General features: G+C 41.4%; 1 protein-coding gene across 15 annotated transcripts in view; it reads left to right on the top strand.

Moving 5' to 3' along the window:
* CREB5 (cAMP responsive element binding protein 5) overlaps window positions 1-26360 on the top strand; it is a 424373-nt gene that overhangs the window by 73716 nt on the left and 324297 nt on the right. For 12 of the 15 annotated variants that reach the window (XM_085005648.1, XM_085005645.1, XM_085005641.1 and 9 more), the window contains 2 exons: window positions 9538-9609; window positions 15376-15469. In XM_085005648.1, coding sequence (XP_084861774.1) covers window positions 9556-9609; window positions 15376-15469 — 148 coding nt within the window. In that variant the 5' untranslated portion in view covers window positions 9538-9555. Of the gene's footprint in view, window positions 1-9151; window positions 9202-9537; window positions 9610-15375; window positions 15470-26360 lie in introns of all 15 variants that reach the window. The other 3 variants (XM_085005644.1, XM_085005640.1, XM_085005646.1) reach the window with 1 other exon arrangement.

The following is a 26360-nucleotide window of genomic DNA, read 5'->3' as shown; positions in this document are numbered from 1 at the left end:
CTATGTATTTATGTATGTATATATATATGTGTGTGTGTGTGCATTTGTGTGTGTACATATATGTATGTATGTCTATATATATACACGTGTGTGTGTGTGTGTGTGTGTGTGTATGCCTACATAAGTTTTTGGACTATTAATAAGTTTCGATCCTGGTTAGGAGGCCAGTGTTCCCCTAATAAGAATTCTCTGAGCTGATGGCTGATGGTACCAATCATATTAAAACAGTTTAGAAGCTTGCAACATTCTCTACTTAAATTTTAAAACCAAAACAAAAGAAAACATGTCTTTTTTGATGGAGCTATCCTCAGCAATAATATAAAATAAACAAGACAATTATCAGGAGTGAAAGGGCATCTGAACAAGAGCCATTCCCACCTTGGGCCAAGGCTTTCTGTTGCTACTGTTGAGTCAACACAGCTAGGGCCATGTGGTAAGTGAACTGGAGCGTGGGGCTTTTGGTATCCAAACGGGGTAATGCACTTAAAAAACCTGCTCTAGTTTACTCATCTGTCTCCTTATGGATTGAACCTGAAAGGGGATGCTTATGCTTAGTTAAATTTTGGCAACCGTCCCCAGCCCGCCTTCACACTGAGAGGGAATGATAATTTCACATACTTTTTTGAATATTCATAAAGTTTTTATTGGCATCGAATCTAGCCTCATCCGAAGCTTAACTTTGCCTGCGTTTTCCAGCGCTGTTTGAAAATTATAAAGAGGTGGGTATGTGTTTAGTCTCTTATTTTCATTTCCTCTCCTGTATGCTGATTTTGTTTTTATTGTCTCACGCTTACTATGTTCTTACTCTTATCTGCTTTCTACCTCTAAACCGGGGGGCAGTGGGACTCATGTTATTATTGCTCTTGCAAAATCTGCAATCTTGTCTGTTGGGTCGGGAAGCTTTGGTGTTGCCCGGGGCAGCCCATCCTGCATATCACGGAGGATTTCATCTCCCTGACCCCACCTATTAAATGACAGTGGTAACTCCCAGTAACAGTGGCAATGAAAAACCGGCTTCACTTATTTGCAAGTCCCTTGACTGGGCCGTGCAAGGAACTTGTGCCTTCCCTAGGAAGGTGGACGAGAATGTGCTTTTTGCTGGTATTTGGAATGGGAACTTTATTAGAATGATGACAGAATCTTCAGATGACTTCAGATTTTTGCCTTAACATGGCCTTTAAATGACCTGCTGGTACTGTCAGATGCTTGACATTTGAAGCATAGTGTGGTAGGAATCTGAATCAACTCTTCAAGTGTATTTTTACCTTGCCTTCAACTGACATGGTGAGAAGGGACAGGCTCTGAACAGGACTGCTGGCTGCTTTAGATAGAACTTGGGAATGCCTAGCTTTCTTCTGGGGTCCAGGGGGGGAAAGCACCCCATTTGATACCGTCTTTCTCAGCTGTCTTTTACTAGTGAGTCAGTGATGGTAACTGTAAGATTTAATGCTGAGATGAGCTAGTCTCTTCCCAAGTCTTACAGAAAGCAGAGAGGTCTGGCATGATGATCACTGTGTTTCATACAAAGGGTCAGGTTTGTAGCTCTGATTCATGTCCAAGAAGGAAACTTCTCAGATAGTTTGTTCAAGATGACTTCAGTCCATACATTGGATGGACCAAACATATAGTGTTGCTGGTGATGCAAGGATCCTTATATAGAAGAAAGATATGAAGCCATCAGTTCTAGCCAATAAAAATCATTTGAATGTGTGACAAGCAAGCTAAGACGAGAAAGTTGTGATTTTGCAGAATATTTTAAAATGTTCATTTTACATGAAAACAGTTTAAAAACCAAATGTGCTCAAAATGTCTTTAAAATTATCCAGAGGCAGGGTAGTCCCATTTGGGAACGTGTTACAATTTTAAAGTCACATTGTACTAGAGTAGAGCAAGAATGGAAAAGAAGGAACTTTTTCTTTCTACTGCTACCTTTTTCCTGAGTTTCTAAAGGCAAGCAGCGCTTGACCAGAATGAAGAATATACCCAGTTTTGCACAGAATTTCTTTGCTAACATAGTTTTTCCTCTCAGGGTTTCATGGAGCAATTATGTTAAATTGCAATGGGAGACTTTCTGGAAAGGTACAGATGACAAGGTCTGCTGAACCCCTGGTCACCTCATGTTCCAATTTTTTTCTTTTCTTTTCTCTTTGTTTTGTTCCTAGTGGGAGTAGGTGAAAAGGAAGAGTTTGCCTCTCGGCCTGTCATCTGAGAGTGGGTTCAGCCTCATTAGAAACAAGCCGCGTGATTTCATTACGATCAGTATTTCCTTCAAAACCTGAGAATCTCGATGCGAGTGTTTTGTTAACCACATGCACATCCAATAAACGTTTCATAGAAACGGGGTGTGTCTTGCAAAAAATGTATTGTGCTAGGTGCGAGCAGGAAGAGCAGCACCACAGGCTTCAGTATACAGCCTCAGGCCCAGACACACACTCTGCAGAGACTGACACGCTGCACCTTGCATGTCCCGCACTGTTGCTTAACAAATATGTTCCTGAACTACTGAAGCCAGCGATAGGAAGGCTGCGAGACAGGACTGCATGAAACAGAAGTAGAAATTAGCTAGTAACTTTGAAAAGAGGCCTCATATCCAAAGAAACATATGGAAAACTTAAAAAAAAAAAGGGAGAAAAAGAAAGGAATCTAACATATGAAAATTCAATCCCACTGGAATGTTTTTTCATACACAGTATAAATGCCACATAAATAAAACCACAAACCTCTGCTAAAGTACACGGAGAGGATGGGAGCCCTCAGCACTCACTTCTGGGAGGGCCCGGAAGCAAGGGGCCTGGTGAGTTTCCAGAGACAAAAGCTCTTTGGCGGTCCTTCCTCCTGGGAACCTTGGGTCTGGTTCAGCGGGAACCCCGGACAGTCCCTTAAGCGGGATGCAGCGTGTGAAACGACCCTGAAGAGGTCTCTGGGTCAGGCTGTGAGACCCTGAACTTTAGGGATACCAGTGGAGGGCGAACATCTTTTATGGACAGTAATATTCTGGTTTGACTAGGACGGCCCATTTAACCACACGCGGTGTGGGTAACACTGAGCGCTTTCAAGGGAAGAGTTGTGGCTGAAAGATGCCCAGCGACTTACCCCATTCTCGCCAAGTTCAGCTGAAATTTTCACTTAGAACGTATAGTCCCCCACTTGGTCTTGGACCCTGTGTAAATCTCCGGTTTGAAAACTTTGCAGCATTCAAGGCGTTTCAAGCTTCAGGGCTGAAATGTCACTTTAAAAGCAGGGTTAAAAAGGTCACACAGCTGCAAATAATAATAGCCCAATGAAATTCAGATTCTACTGCAGCCCACTTCAAGAATAACACTGAAACAGGAAACAAGCCTACTAGATCTTTTTACCAGTAAAGCTAGTAAGAACACATCTGATAAAATGAGTGTATGTGTGTGTCTGTGTGTGTGTGTGTCTGTGTGTGCAAGAGAGACAGACAGACAGAGACAAAGATATACCTAACAAGACAAAGACAGAGAAACAGACAGAGAGATGTAGGTTGTTGGGTTTTTTTTGCACTTTTTATGGCCTCACACATGCATATGGAGGTTCCCAGGCTAGGGGTCTAATCGGAGCTACAGCCGCTGGCCCACACCACAGCCACAGCAACTCCAGATCCTTAACCCACTGAGCAAGGCCAGGGATCGAACCCACATCCTCATGATTCCTAGTTGGTTCATTAACCCACTGCACCACAACAGGAACTCTGAGATGTTGGATTTTTGAGAGAGAAGAAAAGGATACTGTATCAGAAAGGCATACTGAGACATACCCACAACATAATTGATTTTCTTGGCCTGAGATTCAAGGGAGTTTATTTTTCTATTGGAAGTTATGATATTAAAATAATTACTGTTCAATAATTTAAAATTAATTTAAAAAGTAATTATTTTTTCAAAACATACCTCTGTAAATGGTCTTACGTTATAATGTGTTACTGAAATGGTCCTGCCTCACAGATGAGCCAATAAAATAGTGAAAGGTCCCATATCTTTTGAAACAAAGAAAGCTTAAACTCACATTAGGTATATGATTCCTGTCCAACAGCTAGCCACGTGTTGGGGGAACCATCCTGCATCCTAGCTTTCATAGTAGAATCAGGTCTCTTAGAATAATGTACTTGAGTGAGTGTTTTTGATGCATGTGTATTGTGACTCTGCCATTCTGACCAACTCATTGAGAGAAATATTTGCTTCCCACCCCCCACACATTGAGAGAAGTATTTGCTTCCCACCACAAAGTACAAATTGGCTATGCCCTTAACTAGTTGACTTAATAAACAACCTTTGTTCCCAGAAACAAAGACAGACTGATCTAGACTCGCAGGCAGTGTGGTGAGCTCAAGATGTTGATCCGCTAACCTTGGCGCCTAGGAAGGACCCGTTTCCTCCTCTAGAACCCTTTCTGCAGTGTCATGAGCTCTGCAGGGTAGCAAGATCTGCTTCACACAAGTCCTGCCAGGAAGACTCAAGTCTGCGCTCATGTAGGGCCATAAAGGCTGAGGTTGTTAACATCGCTATTAAGATGCAAGCCCCCCTTTCCGATCTGTAATGCACTCGCCTCCAGACTAACAAACCACGCTGATGAGGACGGTCAATATTATTATTAGTGCTCCTTTATATTTACAGTTTGTAGCTTTGAAGTTCCCAGAACTTTGGGAGTTGATAAAAGTACATGCCAGATTTTCAAATTGAAACAACATCTGTAGTGTCTTACTACTCCGATTCCCATATCACTTTCTGCTGTTATTGGGGGAAATCGGGTCCATTCCACTGAGATTGGAGTTTGCCGTTAACTAAGAATCAGTAGTGGTTTATTATGATTTAGACAGGGAAGTCTCGCTCTTGGCTGAGTCCAGCAAAGAAGATGATGTAGGTTTTTCTTTTCCCCCTTTGGGCTCATTTGCTACTCTTCAGTTTAAAATACATATTTACAGTATTTTGTGTAGACTCTCCAAGTTTTCTGTAACTTTTTTTTTTTTTTTGCATCATGTGTGCCCTTCATGAAGGGATAATTCCAAGTATATCCCTAAATGCCTGGCAAAGCATTTGAATGGATTGCATCAGCCATTGTGGAAGATTTCCCGTTTTAGACCAGGAGGAATTTGTGGGGTCAAACGCTGAACAATGAAAGAGATTCTTGCTCATTGGGAGGCCAGAGGAGCCCAGTGGCAGTTTAGGGTTTGAATTGTAAATCAAGGCTGTCATCTCCTTGTCAACCTCGGGGGTGGGGAGGACCTCTCCTCGCTTCGTACACCATTAGGGCTTGTTATTAGGGTTTTGTATTGTTTTCCAAAAATTTGAAGGGAAATTAGACTCTTGAGGCATTTGTTCTAAGTGAACACTGAGTCTGAACTTAGGAAAAAAGGAACAGAAAATAGTACTATTTTTTAAAGAAATTCTTAAATGATTAGACAGCTCCTGCCACAATTGTAACTGTATTTAACCTAAGATATGGAGTCATTCAGTGTTACTCAAAGGGCCCTTTCTGGGGTGGGGGGGATATACATAGTCCTCCAGGGGTTAATAGACTGGACTCCAGTGGTTTCAATGTCTATGATACTATTAGCAGACTGAATTCATAGCTAATACATTTGCATGTGAAATTTAATGAAAACTAGCCTATTGTTTTTCGCCAAAGCAACTTTAACTTTTTCCCATTAAATCTGGAAAGATTTCTTCTCTGGTCCTAACTGGGAACAGGTGGAATGATCGGTCTGCACAACCTCTTGCCTTGTTGAAAACTTGGCTGTGGGCCAAAAAGTTGGAGAACCACTGCCTCAGGAGTAGGAAAAAAAAAGCAAGCTGTTTGAGACGGTTTATTGTGATGATTCAGGATTCATTATCCATTCCACAAATATTTATTGAACGCCTACTAAGGCAGCTCTGTGTGGTGGAGTCTGGGGTAGGGCGGTTGCCAAGCAAAATCTGGTTCATTAAAACATCCCAGCTAGTAAAACAACTGAATGGGAAATGAGAAGATGAGGCCTGACTTCTGAGGACCAAATGCAGCACAACCTGGGTAAAATCATGTCTGAGTAATTTGCCTCCTGCTTGATGGATGATAAAAGAATATACACAGGGCTTTAGTCGAAGTCTGTTTGAGGGAATAATTATTACAATATGTGCTAGAAAAGAACCTTAATAATAGGCCATAAAAATAGACCCCGGCTCTTGACTAATACATCAGACCAGATCATGCCGGCTGATAAAAGCAATGAAGCCTGTGTGGTAGAGTGGTACTATTCAGTAAAACTACCACCAACACCCACACGGAAAGGGATGAGCAAGGGTGTGCTGTTTACAGAGGGCTGCATGCAGAACTGCAGAGCATCAAAATAAAGCAGTTGCAGTTCACACACGTCTATATCTACACCCACTCAGACCTTATTAATCACTTTAAACTTACTTTATTTTAGCAACTGCTATTTTACCTTAGGTCTCTTTGCCAGTAGTATGCTGCCAAAACATGTGGTCCATGGGATCCATAGCATGTAATGAATTGATACAGATTCATTTATGTTTTAATAGTAAAATAATACAATGACTAGTAACTCAGTTGAACGTAATGGACTGAACTCAAAACTATTTGAGGGCAGACTCAGTTTTCTGATTGATCCTATTCCTCTAAATGTGGCGTCCAGACTCTGAAGACTCAATAACACAGTGTAAATCTATATGAGCCATTTTTTGTTTGTTTTTTTTTGGGTTTTTTTTTTCTTCACTCTGGCTTGTTAATGAATCCCCCTTACCTTAAGCATTAGCAGTCCAATCTTGACCATTTCTATTGGTTAGACATTTATTTAATTATTATCACTAATTGCTACTTACATTCTTTTTTTTTTTTTTCCTTTTTATGGCTGCACCTGAAGCACATGGAAGTTCCCAGGCTAGGGGTCGAATCAGAGCTGCTGTTGCTGGCCTATGCCACAGCCACAGCAAACGCCAGGGCCAAGCTGAGTCTGTGAGCTACACCACAACTCACGTCAATGCTGGATCCTTAACCCACTGAGCAAGGCCAGGGATCAAACCTGCATCCTCATGGATACTAGTCAGGTTCATTACTGCTGAGCTGAGTGACAATGGGAACTCTTCTAATTACTACTTTCAGATGTAGGCTATGCAAGTATTTATGTGGAACTTTTGCATTTTACCATCATGTCATCTTAATGTTGGTTAGTAACATGACTAGTGTTGGCATTCCTTGGTTACTTAGCAACTGAAACTCTTAGGTGATGTCCAAAAAGACTTACCTTATAGCAAATTCCCTTTTATACGTAAGGAGTCATTAAGATTAGCGTGAGGTTCCAGTAACGCTTGTCCGTAAATCCTCCTCCCAGCTCCAAACACACGCGCTTAAATACACAGACCTAATTTTGTAATTTGGAAACACTACAGGCCCCCAAAATGACCGGTGCAGTTACAGGAATGAAGGAGCTGGAGAGTGATATTCATACCCCGCCATTGCAAAGGAGAAGGAATTGAGGCGTGAAGCAATCTAGGGACCTGGTAATGGTCAGGCAGATCAGGGACACAGAGACAGGAAAGTTCCAGGAAAGGATTTTTAAAAAATCTACTAGGAAAAACAAGGCATATTTAATATTAACGAATATTAACGGGTAACCCAGTTACTCTGCTGTTTGTTCTATCTTGGACCAAAATCATTTTCTCAGCTTTAAAGTGACCCTTTATGCGGAGGCTTAGAAATAAGTTGTCAGCACTCACAGGGGAGAGGAAGGATGCTCTGTGACAAGCGATGGCAAACACCAGTGAATAAGGAGATATGAGAAGTCATTTTGGTTGCTCATGACTTTCCGCAGACAGGGGCAAGTGGAAAGCTTCTAATGATATCTGCATGTTTCTCCTTCTTCTAAGTATAATAGAGTGAAAAAGTTTAAACCACGTGCCTGATACAGGAAAGCTGTAAAAGGATGCTCCATTACAGCCTCGCTAGGCTGCCGGTCATTCCAAATGGAGCGTGAAAAGGGCATTACTCGGTGAAAATTATATGAGGAGGAGGAAGAGTGGTGCGAAGAGAGTTTACGTTTTTATATTTGTTTTGTTTTTAATGTCTGAGTAGGGAGTGTTACCTCAGACAAATCTTTTCACTCTGTGTTTCAGAAAAGCGAAAATATGCCTCTCTTTCTCCAAGACTATACATGGATGTATTAGTGTTTGGGGGAAGGGTGTAATGACATACACATTGCAATTGTGTTTTCTTTTTTTGTCCAAGATGATAGAAGTTTTCTTGGGTGAAGGGTAGCTATTCTAGGAATGAAGCAGAGTTCCCTCCTTCAAGGGCGAAGGCGATTGGACTCCTTTGGGATAACTTACAAGTAGCATTTTAAGGAAGCAAATCATTTCCTTCATTCAGAGACAAAGCAGTAGGTTTTAGTTCTGTTATGAACCCATGTCCCACCAGCAGCACATGGAGCTTATTTAAACTCAATTCCAAAATCAATGAAAAGAAAAGTATGATTTAGAAAACTAAATTGTTCAACTTCAGTTGTCTCATACTTCTTGTGATATTTCGGGAAAAGTTTGTTTCTGTATAGATTAGTAACCACACAATCATGTATACTGTACTTTTATCAGCTTTGGGGGGGATTTGCAAAGGTAATTTTGATTACACTCAATTTTTGCTTATTGAACTTATCTTAGAACCTAACTCCGACAGAAAGCAAAAGAAACTCCCACAGAAAGAAAAGACCACGCTATAATTTAACATATGTCTGCGATCATAACATAAGGTTTTTCCCTATGCAACTACCTTATTCCAGATAACTTATCTAGATCAGAGGGGCAGTTGCCTTAACGTAATTTTAATTTCAAATCCGCCTAGTAAACCAAATTAAGGAAATACTTAAGGTAATGCTTTTGGGTTTTTTTTTTGCGTTTTCTGATTCCTCGTTACTGTTCCCTAACTTGGATAATTTTTGTTGAAGCATCATTAAATACCTGAGATGAAAGGGAATTTAAGACCGTGGCTTGTCACCAGGGTCATTTGCTGAGCTGGCTGTAGGGCTACCTTGTGTCCCTTGTTCAGACTGAAGCAGCATGGGCGAAGCATTTGACCTGATGCTTAGGGTTGGTCCTCACACTGAAAATTATCCAGTAACTGCCCCTTCTCTTACTCTCCTACATAGCCAACCCCAAAGGACGGGCGCCAACTTCACCTTGGAATCTTCCTACACAGGTGGGGGTCTTACCTGGTAGCAACACCCACCAAGTGTTATTTCCACAGGCAGAATTTCTGCTGCAACAGAAATTTTTCATGGCATTTAGTTGGCATTTTTCTTCAGAGTACGGAAGATATCGCTCAAGAACACATCATAGGAACTTGGACTGCAGGGGGCCTAATGAACTTCAGCAAAGCAAGACCTGTTTTTCATGTTAATGTTTTTCTTCTTTAATTTGGGAATTGGCATAGGAGGGGGCTCCGAGCCATTGCCTTTCTTGTGTTTCTCAGATAGAGGCAGGAGATATTCATGGATGTCTGTTTTCCTTCCTCCCTCTTCCCCTGACCCTTCAGATTTATGAGGAATCCAAGATGAATTTGGAGCAGGAGAGGCCGTTTGTTTGCAGTGCGCCCGGCTGCTCCCAGGTGAGTGTGTGTGTGTTGGGGGGGCGGGTGGGGGCTCTGCTCTGGCCTGCAGGGGGCGCACCTGCCTTCCTACAGGGAGGCAACTCTCCCTTGGCGGTCATGCCTGCCGCTGGCTGTTTGTTCTTCTTCACCAAGACATCCTCAAAGTCCCGCTCACTGTCATCAGCATCATCACCATCTTCCACTTGGAATGGGACACCTTCCCTCACAGCCTCTGAAATTCGGTGCTGGCCATTTCCACCTATAACTTTCCCCTGGAAGTCAGCCAGCCGCATCCTGCCCGCCAGATGTTCAGGACTGTTATTTCAGACAGAGGGGCAGAGGGTGCCTGCTTTGACAAGAGCCACTTGAATCCTAGGCCATTGGATTGCTGGTAAAAGAGTTCACCATCAGAGACAGAATTCGATTTTGTTTTGTTTTCCCATTTGTGTAAAATAACCCTCCTATAACTCTTCTGGAGCCTGCAGTTTTTCATTTATCTAAACTTGAGAGGAAATTGGCCTGCTGTGCTGGATTAACCCTCTCTTAGCCTCCGATGGCTTCCATCAAGTGGATTAGATGAGATGCTGTGTATGTAGTGTTTAGAATAGGACCTGCGCATTGTGCTCAACTGAGGTCCACTGTTGCTATGACGACGACTGCCACAACTGTTGTACGAGAACCCATCTCTTTGAAAGAAATTGGAAATTGGAAATATCTACCACCTAAAGTCAGAATTTGGCATTTTCCCTTTGGAACTTGCTGGGGACTTTTTTCTGTACTTGACCCTTTAGGTATCTCCAGTTGTAGCCACTGGAAAAGGTCCTCAACATGGTTGTTGCTCTCCTGCCAGGATCTTTGTTTTATGGGATATAGGACAAGCTTAGAACTCAGAGTGCAGCCATGTGGGTAGTGATGCTCTCTTCCCCTAAAGTGTCTAGTAGTTTTAAGTGGAACGAAGCCCCACTTTTTGACCTGTTTACTTGGTGGGGTTGGAGGCACAGCATGGAGCAAAATCTGGGAGTCAGTGAGAGGTGATGTCCATTGAGGGTTCTTTTTATTCTGTCTCTCCTGAGAGTTTGAGGAGGGTTCTGGAAGCCTCCTGGAAGGAAAATGCCATGGAAACATGAGATATTATTGCTAGTGCCACTGGTGACATTAGCCACCTGCTGAGAAACCGGTCCTTTGCTTGGGTTTTGGCCAATTCTGCTGGGGGTTTTCATGTGAATGTTGGTTTTCAACCTACAAATAAAAGCACTAGAGAAAATTCTTTTGAATTTCAACTTTTTTTTGGCAACCTGGTTTTGGAGGTCATTTTGAAATAGAAAACACTGGGAAAATACAGGTTGAAGTCCTGGCAAGACTTCTGCTAGACCAAGACCCTTCATTGTGAATGCAGAAAATTGCCTTATCTAAGTTAAAACTGATTTCCACTTCGTTTCCTTAAGGAGGAGTCTAAATAGCCAGAAAGAATCTGACCATTTGCGCAGTTGGCTTTGCTTTGGCTGTGTGAATGTGACATTAAGTTTTGTTCAGTTTGAGTCACTCAGCACATTTTTGGCGGGGGGGTTCTGCTCTGTGCATAAAACACCTGTATCCCTGCTTTCACAGAGCTTCTAGCCCGGGCATCACATGTATAACCGTGTGATCCATTCATCAATTAATGAATTGCAGTTTTCCATGACGGAAGAGCACAGGCCGTCTTGAAGAATATCATAGGAGGATTTACTTTGCTTGGGGAGGATAATGGGGGTCCCTCTGTGGAAGGGACGTTTAAGGGAATGGGGCCCTCAAGAGACTTAGCAAAGGCCAAAGAGAGTTCGTGGTGAGCTCCGATTCCAGGTCCAGGGTCATGAATGATGGTAGAGGAGAGCCTTTTGAGGAGCAGGGTCTTCAGCCGCATCTAACCTTTAGATGAGTCAGAGCAGCATCCCTGGCCTCTTCCTATTAGTTCCCCATAGCACTCCCCTTGGGGAAAATCGTGTACGTATCCAGGCAATGTCCCCTTGGGAAGCAGCTTGTCTCCAGTTGAGAATGACTGCCCAGTGGCCTGCATTTTGGCTTTCGTCTTGTTGCTTTTGGGATCCCTTCCCTTGTGGGCATCACTTCTAAATGATGCTCTCCCACTCTGGTTCAGGCATTGCTTTAAGCCGTCTTGTCTCCTTGTTGGAATCAGGCAGGGTATAAATAAATAAATGCTACAGACGCACAGTCACTGGTGTCAGATGCTGCTCGAGCTGGGACAGCAAGAGGCCTGAGCAGGGTTAGCTGGGTTTGGCAGTTGGGCACTTGCCGGCGACCTATGAGAGGAGTCCAGGCGGGGGCCAGATTGGAAGGGATTACGGAGGGAGTGGGTGGTGAGGAAGTGGAGGTGGCCAGCATAGAGGTCTCTTTCAGGAGTGCTAGGGAGTGACGGGAAGCAGAGTCATATAATGGTGGCCTGAGAAGGAAGCAGCTTGAAAGAGCTTCTTTTTAGAATAAAGGCTTGCCAGGGTGGATTTCGTTAAGGGCAGGGAGGAGGGAGCATGCTGGCTTAAAGGACCACATTTGGAGCCAAACCCTCGAAGATCTGGGCTGTAGAGGATCCTGCTGAGGCGGTGGGGGAGCTTAATCCTCTGAGACAGGAGGCGACGGGCATGGAACCTGTGAAGTTAACGCCAGTTCTGTGATGGAGGTGATAACCAAGGTTGAAGGGGTGCATTTCGAATGACCTTGAACTTTAGTGAGGGAGCAGGACATTTCCTTGAGGAGGCTGCCTGGCCTGAAGAAAGATTTGGACAAACATGAGATTTAAGAATTTACATAGTTTCTTGGTTTCAAAGTGAATTCTAAGCCTCTTCCCTCAACCCCCACTAAATTCAAATGTAAAGATGTTTCTAAAATTTTATGTCTTTATTTAATGCAGACCTGTTTCTTTTCTTTTTGCTTTTTTCTTGTTTTGTTTGTCTGTTTGTTTGCTTTTTAGGGCCAGACCTGTGGCATATGGAAATTCCCAGGCTAGGGATCGAATCAGAGCTACAGCTGCCAGCCTGTACCACAGCCACAGCATGGCAGTTTCTTTTCCTTGACAAGCTATTATAAAAATATGAGCATCTTTCGCTTGAAGAGGTATTAAAATTGAGAGGATTGTAGTAGTTGGCCAGCGATTTCCCTGGTCTCCTGGTAGGGTGTTAGGGAATCAGAGTGAATCCTGGCATTTACCTTAATGACGTTCCATAGCCTGGAAATCTGCATGGAGAAGGAAGGATGGCTGGGAATTGGATGGGGAGTAAATATGGATTATGAGTGTTTGTGCTGTGTTGAAGGTGATGGATGGATTTCCCACCCCCACCCCCGCCTTTTTCCCTCATTATAAAGAACCTTTGATCTATCCAGAATCACCTATAGGGAGTCCCCGTCATGGCTCAGTGGAAATGAATCTGACAAGTGTCCATGAGGACACAGGTTTGATCCCTGGCCTTGCTCCATGGGTTAAGGCTCTGGCGTTGCTGTGAGTTGTGGTGTAGGTCTCAGATGCGGTTCTTACCCTGTGGCTATAGCTCCCATTTGACCCCTGGCCTGGGAACCTCCATGTTCCGTGGGAGTGGCCCTAAAAAGACTAAAAAATAAAATAAAATAAATTTAAAAAAGAGTGAAATGAGCCAGAAAGACAAAGATAAATACCATATGATATCACTTATAACTGGAATCTAATATCCAGCACAAATGAACATCTCCTCAGAAAAGAAAATCATGGACTTGGAGAAGAGACTTGTGGCTGCCTGATGGGAGGGGGAGGGAGAGGGAGGGATCGGGAGCTTGGGCTTATCAGACACAATTTAGAATAGATTTACAAGGAGATCCTGCTGAATAGCATTGAGAACTTTGTCTAGATACTCATATTGCAACAGAACAAAGGGTGGGGAAAAAAATGTAATTGTAATGTATACATGTAAGGATAACTTGATCCCCCTTGCTGTACAGTGGGAAAATAAAAAAAATAAAAAAAAAAAAAAGGAGTCGCCTATAATACCTGGGAGGTTTTTTGTTTGTATGTTACAGCTCCTTATATATTAGCTTTGTCCCAGAAGTAAAGACAAACTTCTCTTGCTCTGTCTGATCTCACAAAGTCCACTGTTAATTTCACCGTTCCTTTGCCCTCTGTATTAACCACGTGTTAAGTTCCAGTGGCCTCTCTCAGCTCTACTGTACATTTGGCTTATTTACAATTTGTTGCTGTTTTCCTACCAAATTAAAAAAAAATCACAGATACATTATGTCTTTTGGAAGGTAATTGTAGTTAACATGAGATATTATGGAAATTATTGTTAGTATAAAACAAGTATTCTTGTTTATATTCTATTTTAGGCTATTATTTTATGGGAGCCCACAATGGCAGCAAATGAAGGCTATTACCGTGTTCTTTTTTGATTATGTATTACGCAAAAAATTATAAGGCTTTTGACAGAAAGACTAAGAAATTTAACCTATGTGTCTAAGCCACACATGGTATCACCTATTTGATATAGTCATTCTACTACAGTATTACAGAGGACCAAGAGAATAGGTGATGCTTCAGTAAAAACCTACATGTATGAAGACTTCAGAAATAAGGCATAATCACCACGCTTCACAACTTCTGTACTCTCCACCTTGTAGTATACAAATGATAAAGAGATAAGTGATATTTATTTGAATAACTGCATTTAGAATATTCCAGAGGATTTCGTCCAGTGAATTCCCTTGTTTGCATGCAAATCATTTGCAGAAAAGATTTCTGCCTTAATATACAATGGTAATTGAAATTTATAATAGCTATCCTGAGGTCCTAGGACACTGATTTTCTAGATTGGAAACAAAAAGTGACAAAAACAAAAAGCGACAAAATTTTTTGTCAAAGATTCAGAAATATTCAGCAGATTTTGTGTCTTTTGTTATATTTTCATTTGAGTTTGATAAAGCAGATACTCTGTGACGTTTAATTATTAAAATGTACTAGTCTGAGTCAGGATAGGCTGGGATCTGCAACAGTAACACATTACTCTGAAGCTTCAGTGATTTTAAACAACAAAGGCTCATTTCAGTTATCCAAGCATACATTTTAGATTGGCAGGGAGGACTTCATAATCCTTCAGAATTCAGAGATGCTCTTCATAATCCTTCAGAGATTCATGCCAAAGCGGAGAGGGTCTTGCACCTGGAAACAGATGTTCACATTTGTGTAACATGTCACTTCCATTCATGACTCAATGGGCAGAACTACTCACATGGCCCCACCCAACCACAAGAGGGCTAGGAAATCCAATCTCACTGTATGACCGCAAGCCAGACAGCTGAAAATATTGGGGTGCAGCATTTTTGACAACAGTAATATCATTCTCTGAAAATTAAAAATAAAATGTTGGTTTAATACACTGTACACAGTAAGAACACTAAAAATAATTTGTCACATTACTATAAATCATACGTATAATTATAATTAAGCAGATGATCAGTGTGCTAGGTCTTCATAAACGGAAACATACTATGTAAATGCCATGGTGTACATTTGTAGATATATATGTCAAATAATTAAGCATGACATGTAATTCTTTCCAGGAGTCTGACGTGAACATATATGTGCTTGCATTAAATAATTTGTCATTTTATTTACCATACTGTCACACTTTTTTAGAGCTAGTTTTTTGTTTTGCCTGTTATGTTTTTTTTTTGCAATGCTTATTGAATCTTTCTCTCTATAATGGCAAATATATATTACAAAACTGAATGGATCCTCTCCTCTCTCCCTTTTTTTTTTCTGATTGACAGCGCTTCCCAACAGAGGACCATCTGATGATTCATAGGCACAAGCATGAAATGACTTTGAAGTTTCCCTCAATAAAAACAGACAATATGTTATCAGGTAAGGAGCCATCAGGCAAAGAGGCTTTGGGTGGTCACATTAGCCACCTGTGAGATGCTTATTCTACATGATGGGATGATCTCCACTGGCAAATTCAGCACTTTGAAAATATACGTTTCCAAGGTATAGCGGAGGCTTAAAATAACGGTAAGCAGAAAAGTAATCGGCTAATGGAGTGTTCGCTCAAATAATTAGAGAGCTAAGACTTCTTATTTTCTGGAATGTGAAATATTTATTACTATGAAACTTAGCTCCATATAAATAGTCTTTAAAATCACACACCTGTAACCACTTAAGCAACAAATATTGATTGGGCACCTAGCAGGCACACTGCACTTTTCTGAGTGCCATGGAGGCGCAAAGACTGTTGTGATTCCTGGTGTTTTGAGGACATTGCCGTGTAATGTGTGTGTGCAGACCTAGCTAGAATAGAGGGCTGCCTGTCATGTATATCAAATGAACATTGTAAGGAAAAAGGTTGTGTGACTTCAGTGGGAGGAATTTTCTTTCTGGACTCAGGTGCAGGTTTCTTTAAGAACCAGTACCTGCTTCATCTTGGGAGGTTAAATGAGATAATACATGGAAGTATAGCAAGTGCTCAGCAAATGTGAGTAAGAATAAATATAATGATAATCCATCAATTAATTGCCATTTCTTCCCATTTTAGGAGGTAGTGTGGTAAATTAGAAAGAGTGCAAGGAGGAGTTCCCACTGTGGAGTAGTGGGTTAAGGGTCTAGCTTTGCCGCAGCTGTGGTGTAGGTTGCAGATGCAACTTGGAGTCCATCCCTGGCCCTGGGAACTTACGTATGGCACAGTGTGGCTAAAAAAGCAGAAAAAAAAATTTTTTAAAGAAAGAAATTTACCTTAAAAAAGAAAGAAAGAGTGCAAAGAGTGAGGAAACGTGAACTCTAGCCTGGTCGGATGACCTTGAGCAAAATGGTGCATGCTTTTGGGCTTCAGTTTCTTTTTCCATAAAGTGAGGATGATTTTATTTGTCCAGTCTCTTTCACAGGCTTCTTGTGACCCAATGAAAGAATTTTAGAAAGGGTGTTTCATAAACCCTAGCAGGGTAATTGAAGCATTTTCTGTTGCCCTTCTTGAGCTGGAAATACTTTACCCAAGCCACTCTCTCCCTGCCATTATCAAAGAGATAATATGCCCCTAAACATGTTTTAAATGATATCAGGAGAGAACCTGACTGCCAGGCAAAACTGGCTCATATACTTGAGCATTTCTGTGGCAGTTAAATTTTGAAAGTATTTTATTATCGCTGTTATTAGCAAAGCCTCTAAGAGTTTTGTGGACAGGTTATTATGAAAACCCACATTTTACTGATAGAGGTGGAGAGGCATCGGTGAGGGAGCAGCTTTCCCAAGCTCACCAAGAGGCCAGATATAGGGCCTTTGATCCTACAGTCCTAACCCTCTGATGTGCACCAGCTACTGCATTGTCGGGCCTCATCAGTTTGTATATAGGATCAAATACTCTCAGTGATGGGACCGTCCATCCCTCTTCACAATCCAGCCCGTGACTTGTTCATGGTGCAGATAGATCCCCTGTGGTTTCGAAGACTCTCAAGTTCAAAGGCGGCCTCTTTCCTCCCCTCTCCCTGGCCCACCACCACAGATCTCTTGCTCTGTTTTTATTGAACTAGCTGGCTCTTCAGAAACAGTTTTTGTCTTTCCTTAAGTCTAGAAACAGAGATAGAGGAAGTCAAATTTCTAAGAATTACAAAAGCCCAGAAGGGTTAGGAAGGGCGGTCTGTTCTTTGGTTTTTGTCATCATGTTCTATAGAATCCGCATATAACATAACCTTACAGTTCAGTCACGGACATGTATATGCAAGTAGCAAGGCTGTAGACGTTGGAATTCCCAATATTAAAACAGTAAGTTCACCCTTTTTTTCCTCCAAACAGGATCCCTAAAATAGGCTGCCTGGTGGTGGAGCGGGAGGTGAGGGTGAGGGAGAAGTAGTTGTGCGGAGCTATCACGACTGGAGAAAAACACCAGTGTGCCGTCTCTGAGGCGGGCTGCCGGGATGGCCCTACAAGGAGCCCCAGCTAAAGGTGTGAACAAAAGTAGCTAAGGATATGCGGATGTTTCTATAGATTTCCTGTAAACAGGCTTTTCATGAAGCTCTTGCAGCTTTTCAGTTGTTCTTACCAGACTCTTGTTAGTTTGCGGCTGTTGGAGCCAATAACTGGCAGTGCCAGGTGGAGAATTATTGAGAGAAAAGTCACTCCAGTTTTTATTATGTCAAACTTGGAATAAGAAAATGGAGGGAGAAATAAATGAGGAAAAACAGCATGAATAATACAAGAGCATATTTTCTTTTGCTTTCTCAGGTTTTCTGTTGAAGCTGGTATGAGGCCATTTCATACTCCCAGTGAAATTAAGTGCTACATTTTTTAACTTGCTACCCGCTCTACATGTCTGTAGTCTTGCAGAATTTTCCTGCTGGAACAGAATACTGAGCTATCCAATCCAGCTCCAGGGGCTGAGGTCAACTGCATGTCCTATGCCAAGACTGTCCACACCAAATTGCAATAGGCTACTTGCTGGGTATTTTTGCTTTGCTATTTTTGTTTGTTTGTTTGTTTACAGTCAAGTCTTTAATATATATTTATCTCAAACCTCATTTTAGTTTTAGCATATTAGATTTGGATTGTAAATATGACTGAAATTTACTTGTCTATATCTTGATTCATTTAGATTTAGATTTGAATTTATTAAGAGCTTCAGGATCTACTTTTATTTTAAGATTTTTTTTTTTTTTTTTTTTTTTGCCTTTTTGCCTTTTTGTCTTTTTAGGGCCACACCCTTGGCATATGGAAGTTCCCAGGCTAGGGGTCTAATTGGAGCTGTAGCCACCAGCCTATGCCACAGCCACAGCAATGCCAGATCCGAGATGCATCTATGACCTACACCACAGCTCATGCAACGCAGGATCCTTAACCCACTGAGTGAGGCCAGGGATCAAACCCTCAACTTCATGGTTCCTAGTCGGATTGGTTTCCATTGCGCCACGATGGGAACTCCTCAGGATTTTTTTTTTTTTTTTTGGCCTTTTTGTCTTACTACTTTTATTTTAAAATATATTCATTAGAATTTTCTTTTTTTAATGGCTGTGTATGAAAGTTCCTGGGTCAGGGATAGAATCCGAGCCATTGCTGTGGCAACGCTGGATCCTGTAACCCACTGAGTTGGGCTGGGGATCAAACCTGTGTCTCTGCAGAGACCAGAGCTGCTGCAGTTGGATTCTTAACCCACTGTATCACAGCAGGAACTCCTAGAATTTTATTTCTTGATGTACCTTAAGCCTATTTTGTGGCTTCTCAGGAAGACGAATGATTTTGTACAGCTCGAAATATAGTAATGATAAAAATAAAATAGTGTAAATCAAATCAAATCAGCAAGCCTCATCAGGGAAAAAAAATCTTCAAATCCCTGTTGGGCTTTTTTTTCCCAAGCAATATTCAATTACACAAAATTTCATTTCAGGTAAATTGGAGTTTGACATATATTTTGAAGAGATAAAGTGTAGTAGGCACGTTCATTACTAATTTCAGGATCTCTGGCTCACCAAATTTTTGGAAAATCACTTCAGTAGTTGCAAATATTACAGTTAAGGAAGTTAGTAAGATACCACGGATGTACTCCTTAAGGATCAATGTCCAAAGAGTTGTCAGATCTGAAATAATTCTATAGCTTTGCTGTAAAGTCCATTTTATTTAGGCCAGGTAGAAGTTACTACTCGGAATGGCTGTAAATGATCTTTGACATGCCACAAGGAAAGATAATAAAAGTGACAGTCATGGTGTTTTATTAAGATGAGCCTGCTCTTATGGATGGGCAGTAAACATGAAACCTCTCATTGTAAAGTGGCAGTATTAGTAGAGGCGTGAGTGGGGGTGTCGTTGGATTCTGAGGGCAAAGACTTCCATCCCCTCCCACCTTGGTCCTTCCATCCTTATTTGGGCCAAGTGGTACATTTCCAGAGTCCTGATCTGATAAGGGGCATGGACCTTCCCCTTCAGTTACTCTCCATCTGACAGAAGATCATTTCATGGTGAGGGGCGCTGTGATAGCAAAGGCTTTTAGAGGCCAAGTTTGAAATGGGAATCCATTGAGGACAATGTACCTCCACACGCAGGATGCAAAATGACCAGCTACCACATGTCATGAGATCGGTTTGGCTTGCAAATGATGATCAAATTTCAGTGTAAGTGATGAAGAAGATGGTGTTTGGGTCTATTTTAATGGAATTATGGCCAGGTATCCAGGAATTCCCAAATCCTGCCCTGTCAAACATCCCCACCCCCACTTCTTTACAGCTTTTGTACAGGGAAAAAAAAAAAAAGGAATTAGAGTATAACTTTGTAGCTGAACAAATAATAAGCAAATAAAATATTAATTAGCAAATGATATTCTAAATGAGAACTCTGTGTATGTGTTGTATGCTGGAGAAGTATGGTGGAAATATTGGCCTAGAAGATGATGGATTTTGCTTCATGAAAGGGAAAGAGAAAGTTTGAGAATATTGTGAACCTTTCACCAAAGATAAAACCCTGGTCAACACTCAGGTGGGAAACCTGAGAAAGAGACACAGGGGACCATGCCTTTAAATGCCTGGTCAGTTCCCTCACAAGACGTCATAGCCCAATTAATGCTACAGGCAACGGGGCTGTTCTTGGTGAGAAAGAAGTTAGCACAGACACCAGCTGAAGTGTAGGAAGAAGGTCTGAATTTACCCTTTCACCACCATCTATTTATTCAACAAAATTTAACGCATGTCTGCAAGGACCCTATAGTACTGGGTGCTGGCGATGTGACATTGAACCAGGCAGATGTGGTCCCTCGTCCGTGGAAATGACTATACACTGTCATGGATGGAGAGGAAGAGAGGTAATAGAAAAAACAAAACAAAACAAAAGCCCCATATAAGTAAAGAAGAAAATATTATCAGTTAGAGGTGAGTGCTGCAAGGAAAATAAAACGTGGTAACGTGACACCAGCGGCCAGCAGGCTGCCTAGGGGAAGTCGGGAAAGGCCTCTTCTGCATGAGTGGCATTTCAGACAAGCCCTGATGTTCGGCCTTGCAGGCTCAGGGGCTCTTTCTCCCCCACCTCTGAATATGGTGGGTCTGGAGATGGTAATTCCCCAAGGCCGGATGTGATGTAGCTGACAGTATCTTGAGCCAACACAGGTGAGGGAGACTGGCTTCCTCATCCCATCTTCCTTACCACCTTCTGATCCAGAGCATCCCATAGAAATGATAGCATCGTCCTTCATAACCCGGTTCTGGGTTAGGTTTAGACGTAGGGCCTATCTCTGGTTCCAGGCTCTAAACCTAATTCTTCCCGTGGAGAAAGAAAAATTTTTTTCAACGAAGGAGAACTTTTGTCTCCAAAAGATTGATCATGATCAAACAATCTCAGAATCCAAGTCCATTGCTCATGGATCTTTGCTATAAACCCTACTTAATAATCTATGGACATTTTAAGCAGGAAATCAGAGGGAAAGTGACATATCTCACTCCAGATTCTCTGCAGAATGAACCAGGGTATAAAAAGTAAATTACACACACATATAGCCCATACTTAACTCCTTTTTCATTGATGGTGAAGGTACATAGTAACGTCTCACTGTGGAAATGAGTCAGATCTTTATGGGACAGAGGGTGGTGAAGTGGCTTTCATCATAGGGCAGCATGATAGTGACAATAGCTGCCGTTTATTGCCTTGTCTTTTGCCTATAACTGTGCTCCCTGCTTTATGTGCGGTGTTATTTAATCCTGGCCACTTTTTTTTTTTTCATATGAAGAAACAAGATCAAGAACATAAGCAATTTGTTTGAAGTCCCTGTCTGTCTATGATTTTCTCACTGTACACCTAGATTTGATGTGGTACACACATACTCTTAGTATGTTTTGGTCTTAGATTTATGTTTGGATATAAATCCAACCTGTTTTTTCCTTGTATTATTGGATTACCCCTTCAATGTCATGAAATGGAAAAAAAACAGTCAAATGTTTTTAGAAGGAGATTATAACACACTAGCATTTAGAGGAATGAAGAGTTGTGTTTTTAAATCAGGTTCTTTTCATTCATCATGACAAGTGGCTATTGACATTGAGGACATGTCAGCTTCTCATTCCTGTTTTTAGTTGGTCAAGCAAAACAGAATTTTGAAAATTTACCTGAGTACATCAGAGGTCCTCTTCTATATGAAAAACTGGCTTCCAGGTTATTTAATCTGGGAGCCAGTCCCTTCTGACCAAGAGCATAGGAGACCTCAGGCAATTAGTGATGAATTGGAAATGTTAAGCTTTAGGCTTCCACTATTTAGGCCAGGTTTTGAGCCTTTCGTTCACATGGCCAGCAGAGACATGATTTCACAGGGTTTACAAACCATTTTACCAGCTCAGCTCCTCTAAAGAGAATTGAAATTGAAGCTCAATTGCTGTTGGAACACTTGGGGGTGGGCCATGGCTGATAGTATGTTGGTGTGGAATATATACTTGTATAATTTAAATCTGTATCTATGTCTTCTGGAGCCATGTGCCTGCCATAAGAAAGGCCCTCGTCAGAACATTTTCCAGTGGACTCACAGCCTCTCCAAGGGTAGCTAGTCCACCAGCTCTCCACCTTGACAATAAGTGGATTCCAGCACGTGACCCAAGAGTATGTGTGAGAGTGTGTTTCACTTCTCACGGACCTGGATCACGATCCCAGTCCGGGGTCAGTTTTCAAGCACTCCACAGCTATTGTTTAAAAATCAGACTTGCCTTGGCCTGTCCCATGGTAGCCCTGCCTCTTGGGACAGATGTTAGGGAGATAAAAAGTGAGTGTTAGGGAGAGGACGCTATTCCTCCTATTGTATATTCACACTCAATAAAAGGCACATTTATTGCAAAGAAGCCTGTCTAGAATTCCATGGAATTCTGTCAGTTGTTGCTGATGATTGCTTTTATAAAGGATGATGTACTTTAAAATCCATTTAATGTAAACTCTCTTAATTAGGACTTCATTAAAAATTCATGTAGGGACTAAGGATATTTTAAAGAAAGCTTTCGCTAAACAATGCATGGGGTAAATAAGACCGTAAAAAGTAATAGAAGTCTCCAAGAAAAAGCCTTTTCTGAGTACCCCAACCTTACGAAAAAATAGAGGCCAATTCCAATACTGTTCACTATTGATTTGGTGGCACTGGTGAGGAATTTTATTTAGCCGCATTTTGTCGGCTGAATTTGAGTCATGCACATAATCAAACTGCATTGCCTTTTACAAGAATACCCTGTAGTTAGTTCAAACTGACCTTTCTTATAACTGTTCTGAATAGTGAGGCTTTTATAGTACTACTAGCTACCATCGATTTAATACAAAATGATGTAATATTACTTTACTTAATCCTTTAGTAATACCATAGAGGAGAATATCAGACCAATAGGGAAAAAACTTGCTTAGAGGAATCATATTTCTCCCCCTTGGTATATGATGAGAACTCTGCTTTTCTTTCTTTCTTTTTAGATTGATGACTTGTCACCTTACCTTTTTTTTTATCACTGAGGAAGATGAAACAGACAAACATATAACTCAAACACAGCTCTGAAACCAAATAAGACAGCAACCTATTATTAAATGTGGAGCAGACTAAACACTTTTAAAAAGAAGAATCAGGTTTCATGCTTGAGCTTTGTGCTTGTCATTTAGGCTTTGGCATAATCATACTTGCTGGAGCTGAAGCACTTGATGCTCGACAGACTAGGGACTGATTGGAAAACTTAGTGAGTTGCTTTTACTTCCAAGTCATTCTAGCCATACACGTGTGGTCCTTCCCAGATGTAATGTAATGCAGGATTTCCCAGCATATAAATAGTGGATGAATTCCTAGCTCATGCCAAATTTGTGCCTCTTTTAGGCAGATATACAAGTAGGGTCTCTGCATGGCCGATGTCCTCTATTTACAGAGATGGTGATTCTATGGAAAGATGCTCCTGTTTTCAAGAAACAGACTCATCATTCCAGGAAAGGCACCAGGTATTGAACCATGAAAAACTATACAAAGGATACTTTATCCCTTTTAGTGCAAATCGTTCACATCTGATTGGTAAAGAAATACCCAAGGACATATGAGAGGGGTACCCAAGGAGATATGATTTCTTCCTTGCATTGGCCCTGGGTGTCCGGGTCTCCTGAGAACCTGCTGTGCTCTTTGCAAAATCCTTTTGAGAAGGTAACACGCAGGTGTTTCTGTAGCACCAATGCAGATCTACATAGGTAATAACAACAAAATACTTTCAACTCGGGTCAAGTTCAAACTCAAAAGCTACCAACTTTTAGCTTGAGATTTGGGGTTATCTCCTTCTCTCATTTAGGTGGTCCTCCCTGGAGTGGAAGCGCTGAAAGAAAGGGAGGCAAAAGTCCTTAAAGGATATCTCAGCTCTGAGTTCCCAGTGGAACCAGTTCATGTAAGTCCTTGGAGTGTGGCCTGTCACTGCTGAACACACCTTAGATATTATGCACCGAAAGAGCATCAGTCACTGCTATTCAGGACATAGAAATTGCTGCTGCCATAGCTTTCGGGTGCATGCTTTTGGTTCTAAATCAGGTGCCTTTTACAAGAATTTTAATTTATGGCCATGGATATTACCCACCTACTTCAGGTCTAATTTCAGCTGAAATAGTTATTTGACAAGGCATTCATGTGGCCGAGGAACTCTGCCTCTTTTAGTTAAGCTGCTGATAGATTTAGCTGTCCCCCTTTTGAAGATTTGCACATTTCCTGGCTTACTTGGAACTGGTACCATGTGGGATCAAAGATGACTAGAGTCCCTGTATTAATTCTAATAAATGTTAAAACAAAAGTTAAGCTCCATTTTCTGGTTCCTGTTGTAACTGGAAAGAATAGCTCATTCACAAGAAAAAAATGCATTAAATATTAGGAACAGTGTGCCTTATCTGTTCCAAATGTGGATGTAGATAACTGTTTTGCTTTTCCCTCGCTCTGCATCATACAGCAAAGTTACATTGGGTTACAATTCTGGGGCCCACTTCTGGGTCTTCTGCTCTGGGGATCTGAGGGAACCAGCTGTCCTTACTGCCCATGGCTCCCCTTGTGCGCTAGCTTTTGTCTCCCTGTTGCTGCAGAGAGGCTCATTGTGATGGACAGTGCCCTCATATCCTTGTGCCATGCTGCTTCAGCATCCTTTGCTGATATCTGTGGGTGTAGGCTGGTGTCTGGGAATAATTTTGCTTTCAAGGAGACAGAAAACATCTCTCAGCTTTGCTTGGGGCTTGAGCCCTCAAATGCCAACCTGAATTCAATTTCATGGACCATCTCATGAACTTGTCTCAGAGTTCAGAAGTCTTATGGAGCCTCTGGGATTACTGTTCTCTCTACCCGGAATCGTGGCCTGCAACGTGTAAATCTCCAACATAGAAGTATAGAGGCATAAAAGGAAAATTAAAACCTGGCAAACTAAATTCCTGTTGATGACAAGTGGTCTAATATTTCAGTTCTGTTATGTGATATTTTCTCAGGTTTTTTTGGTCACAAAAATGTTCCTGCCGGGTAGTAGAGAGTCTGTAGATTTGTAGGGCAGTTCTATTGTGTGATGGATATGAATGATTCCAAGATTTTTCAGAAGAACCAAGCATTGTTAGGATTGTTAATTACTGATACAGTGCTTCAACTCAATTTCTAAATGGTGCCCAAGGCGAGTTTCAGCTTTTCTTAAGTAAAATGGGGAATATAATTTTTACCCAATGTGGGTTGGTTTAAAAATCAATGAGATGATGCATGCAAAGCACTTACTTAGCATTATGCCTGGCATGGAATAAGCACCCAACACACACACACACACACACACACACACACATTCTTTCTCTCTTTATTTCCATTCTCTGGCTTTGTCTGTTTACACCTTCAGTTCATAAAACTCCTTTATCTATACATCTAGCCCTTACCTATGCCCTAATTTCTGGTGTCTAACCAGCTGTTTGTTACCTGTGTTCCCATTCAGCTGTCCTTTACATGGTTGTATGTTTCTTTGGTCTACTGACAAAGACTTTTGAGGGGAACCCAGTTAAGCCAGTGATTTTAGAATTCACAGAATCATATAACTTTAGAACTTTATTTGAAAGATGAGTATGAGGTCCAGAGAATATAGGTAAATTCCCCCAAATCACACAATTTTAAATCTAAATTTCTGAGTTGTTTATGTTGTCTTTTATACATACACCAGAGACCCTTGGACCTGGAAGGAGAGTCTGAGCACAGCATAGGATTTAGGTGGAGAAGGGATTACATCTGAAAATGAGAGCAAAGACCTAATAGTGATAAGTTGGTTACAAATCATGTGACTTTGTGCAAAGCACTTATTTCTCCAGTTCCAAAATAATAGACATCTTGGAGTTCCTGTTGTGGCATAGTGGAAATGAATCTGACCAGTAATCATGAGGGATGGGGGTTCAATCCCTGGCCTCACTCAGTGGGAAGGGGATCTGGTATTGCCATGAGCTGTGGCGCAGGTCTCAGACGGGGCTTGGATCCTGTGTTGCTGTGGCTGTGGTGTAGGCTAGCAGCTGTAGCTCCCATTTGACCCCTAGCCTGGGAACTTCTACATGCTGTGGATGCAGCCCTAAATAATAATAATAATAATAATAATAATAATAATAATAATAATAATATACACCTTGCTTACCTCATAGGATCTTGTGAGATCTAGATTCTAGGTGATGTGGGTGAAAATGTTTGTAAACTGTAAAATGCTGCATAAATACTAATTTTATATTTTATAAGCACATAACACATAACTGATATAGGTATGTATTGGGTGTATAGGCATATATGTGTATCTTAGTAAATTAATTAATGTTCTAATAAAAC

This window comes from Sus scrofa, chromosome 18, assembly GCF_054392235.1.
Source record: "Sus scrofa isolate SSC_HxYL_T2T_F1_AM1 chromosome 18, Sscrofa_HxYL_maternal_Yorkshire_Landrace_v2.0, whole genome shotgun sequence".
Taxonomy (NCBI): domain Eukaryota; kingdom Metazoa; phylum Chordata; class Mammalia; order Artiodactyla; family Suidae; genus Sus; species Sus scrofa.
The sequence above is the reverse complement of the archived record's forward strand: the minus strand, read 5'-3'. Positions and strand labels throughout refer to the sequence as shown.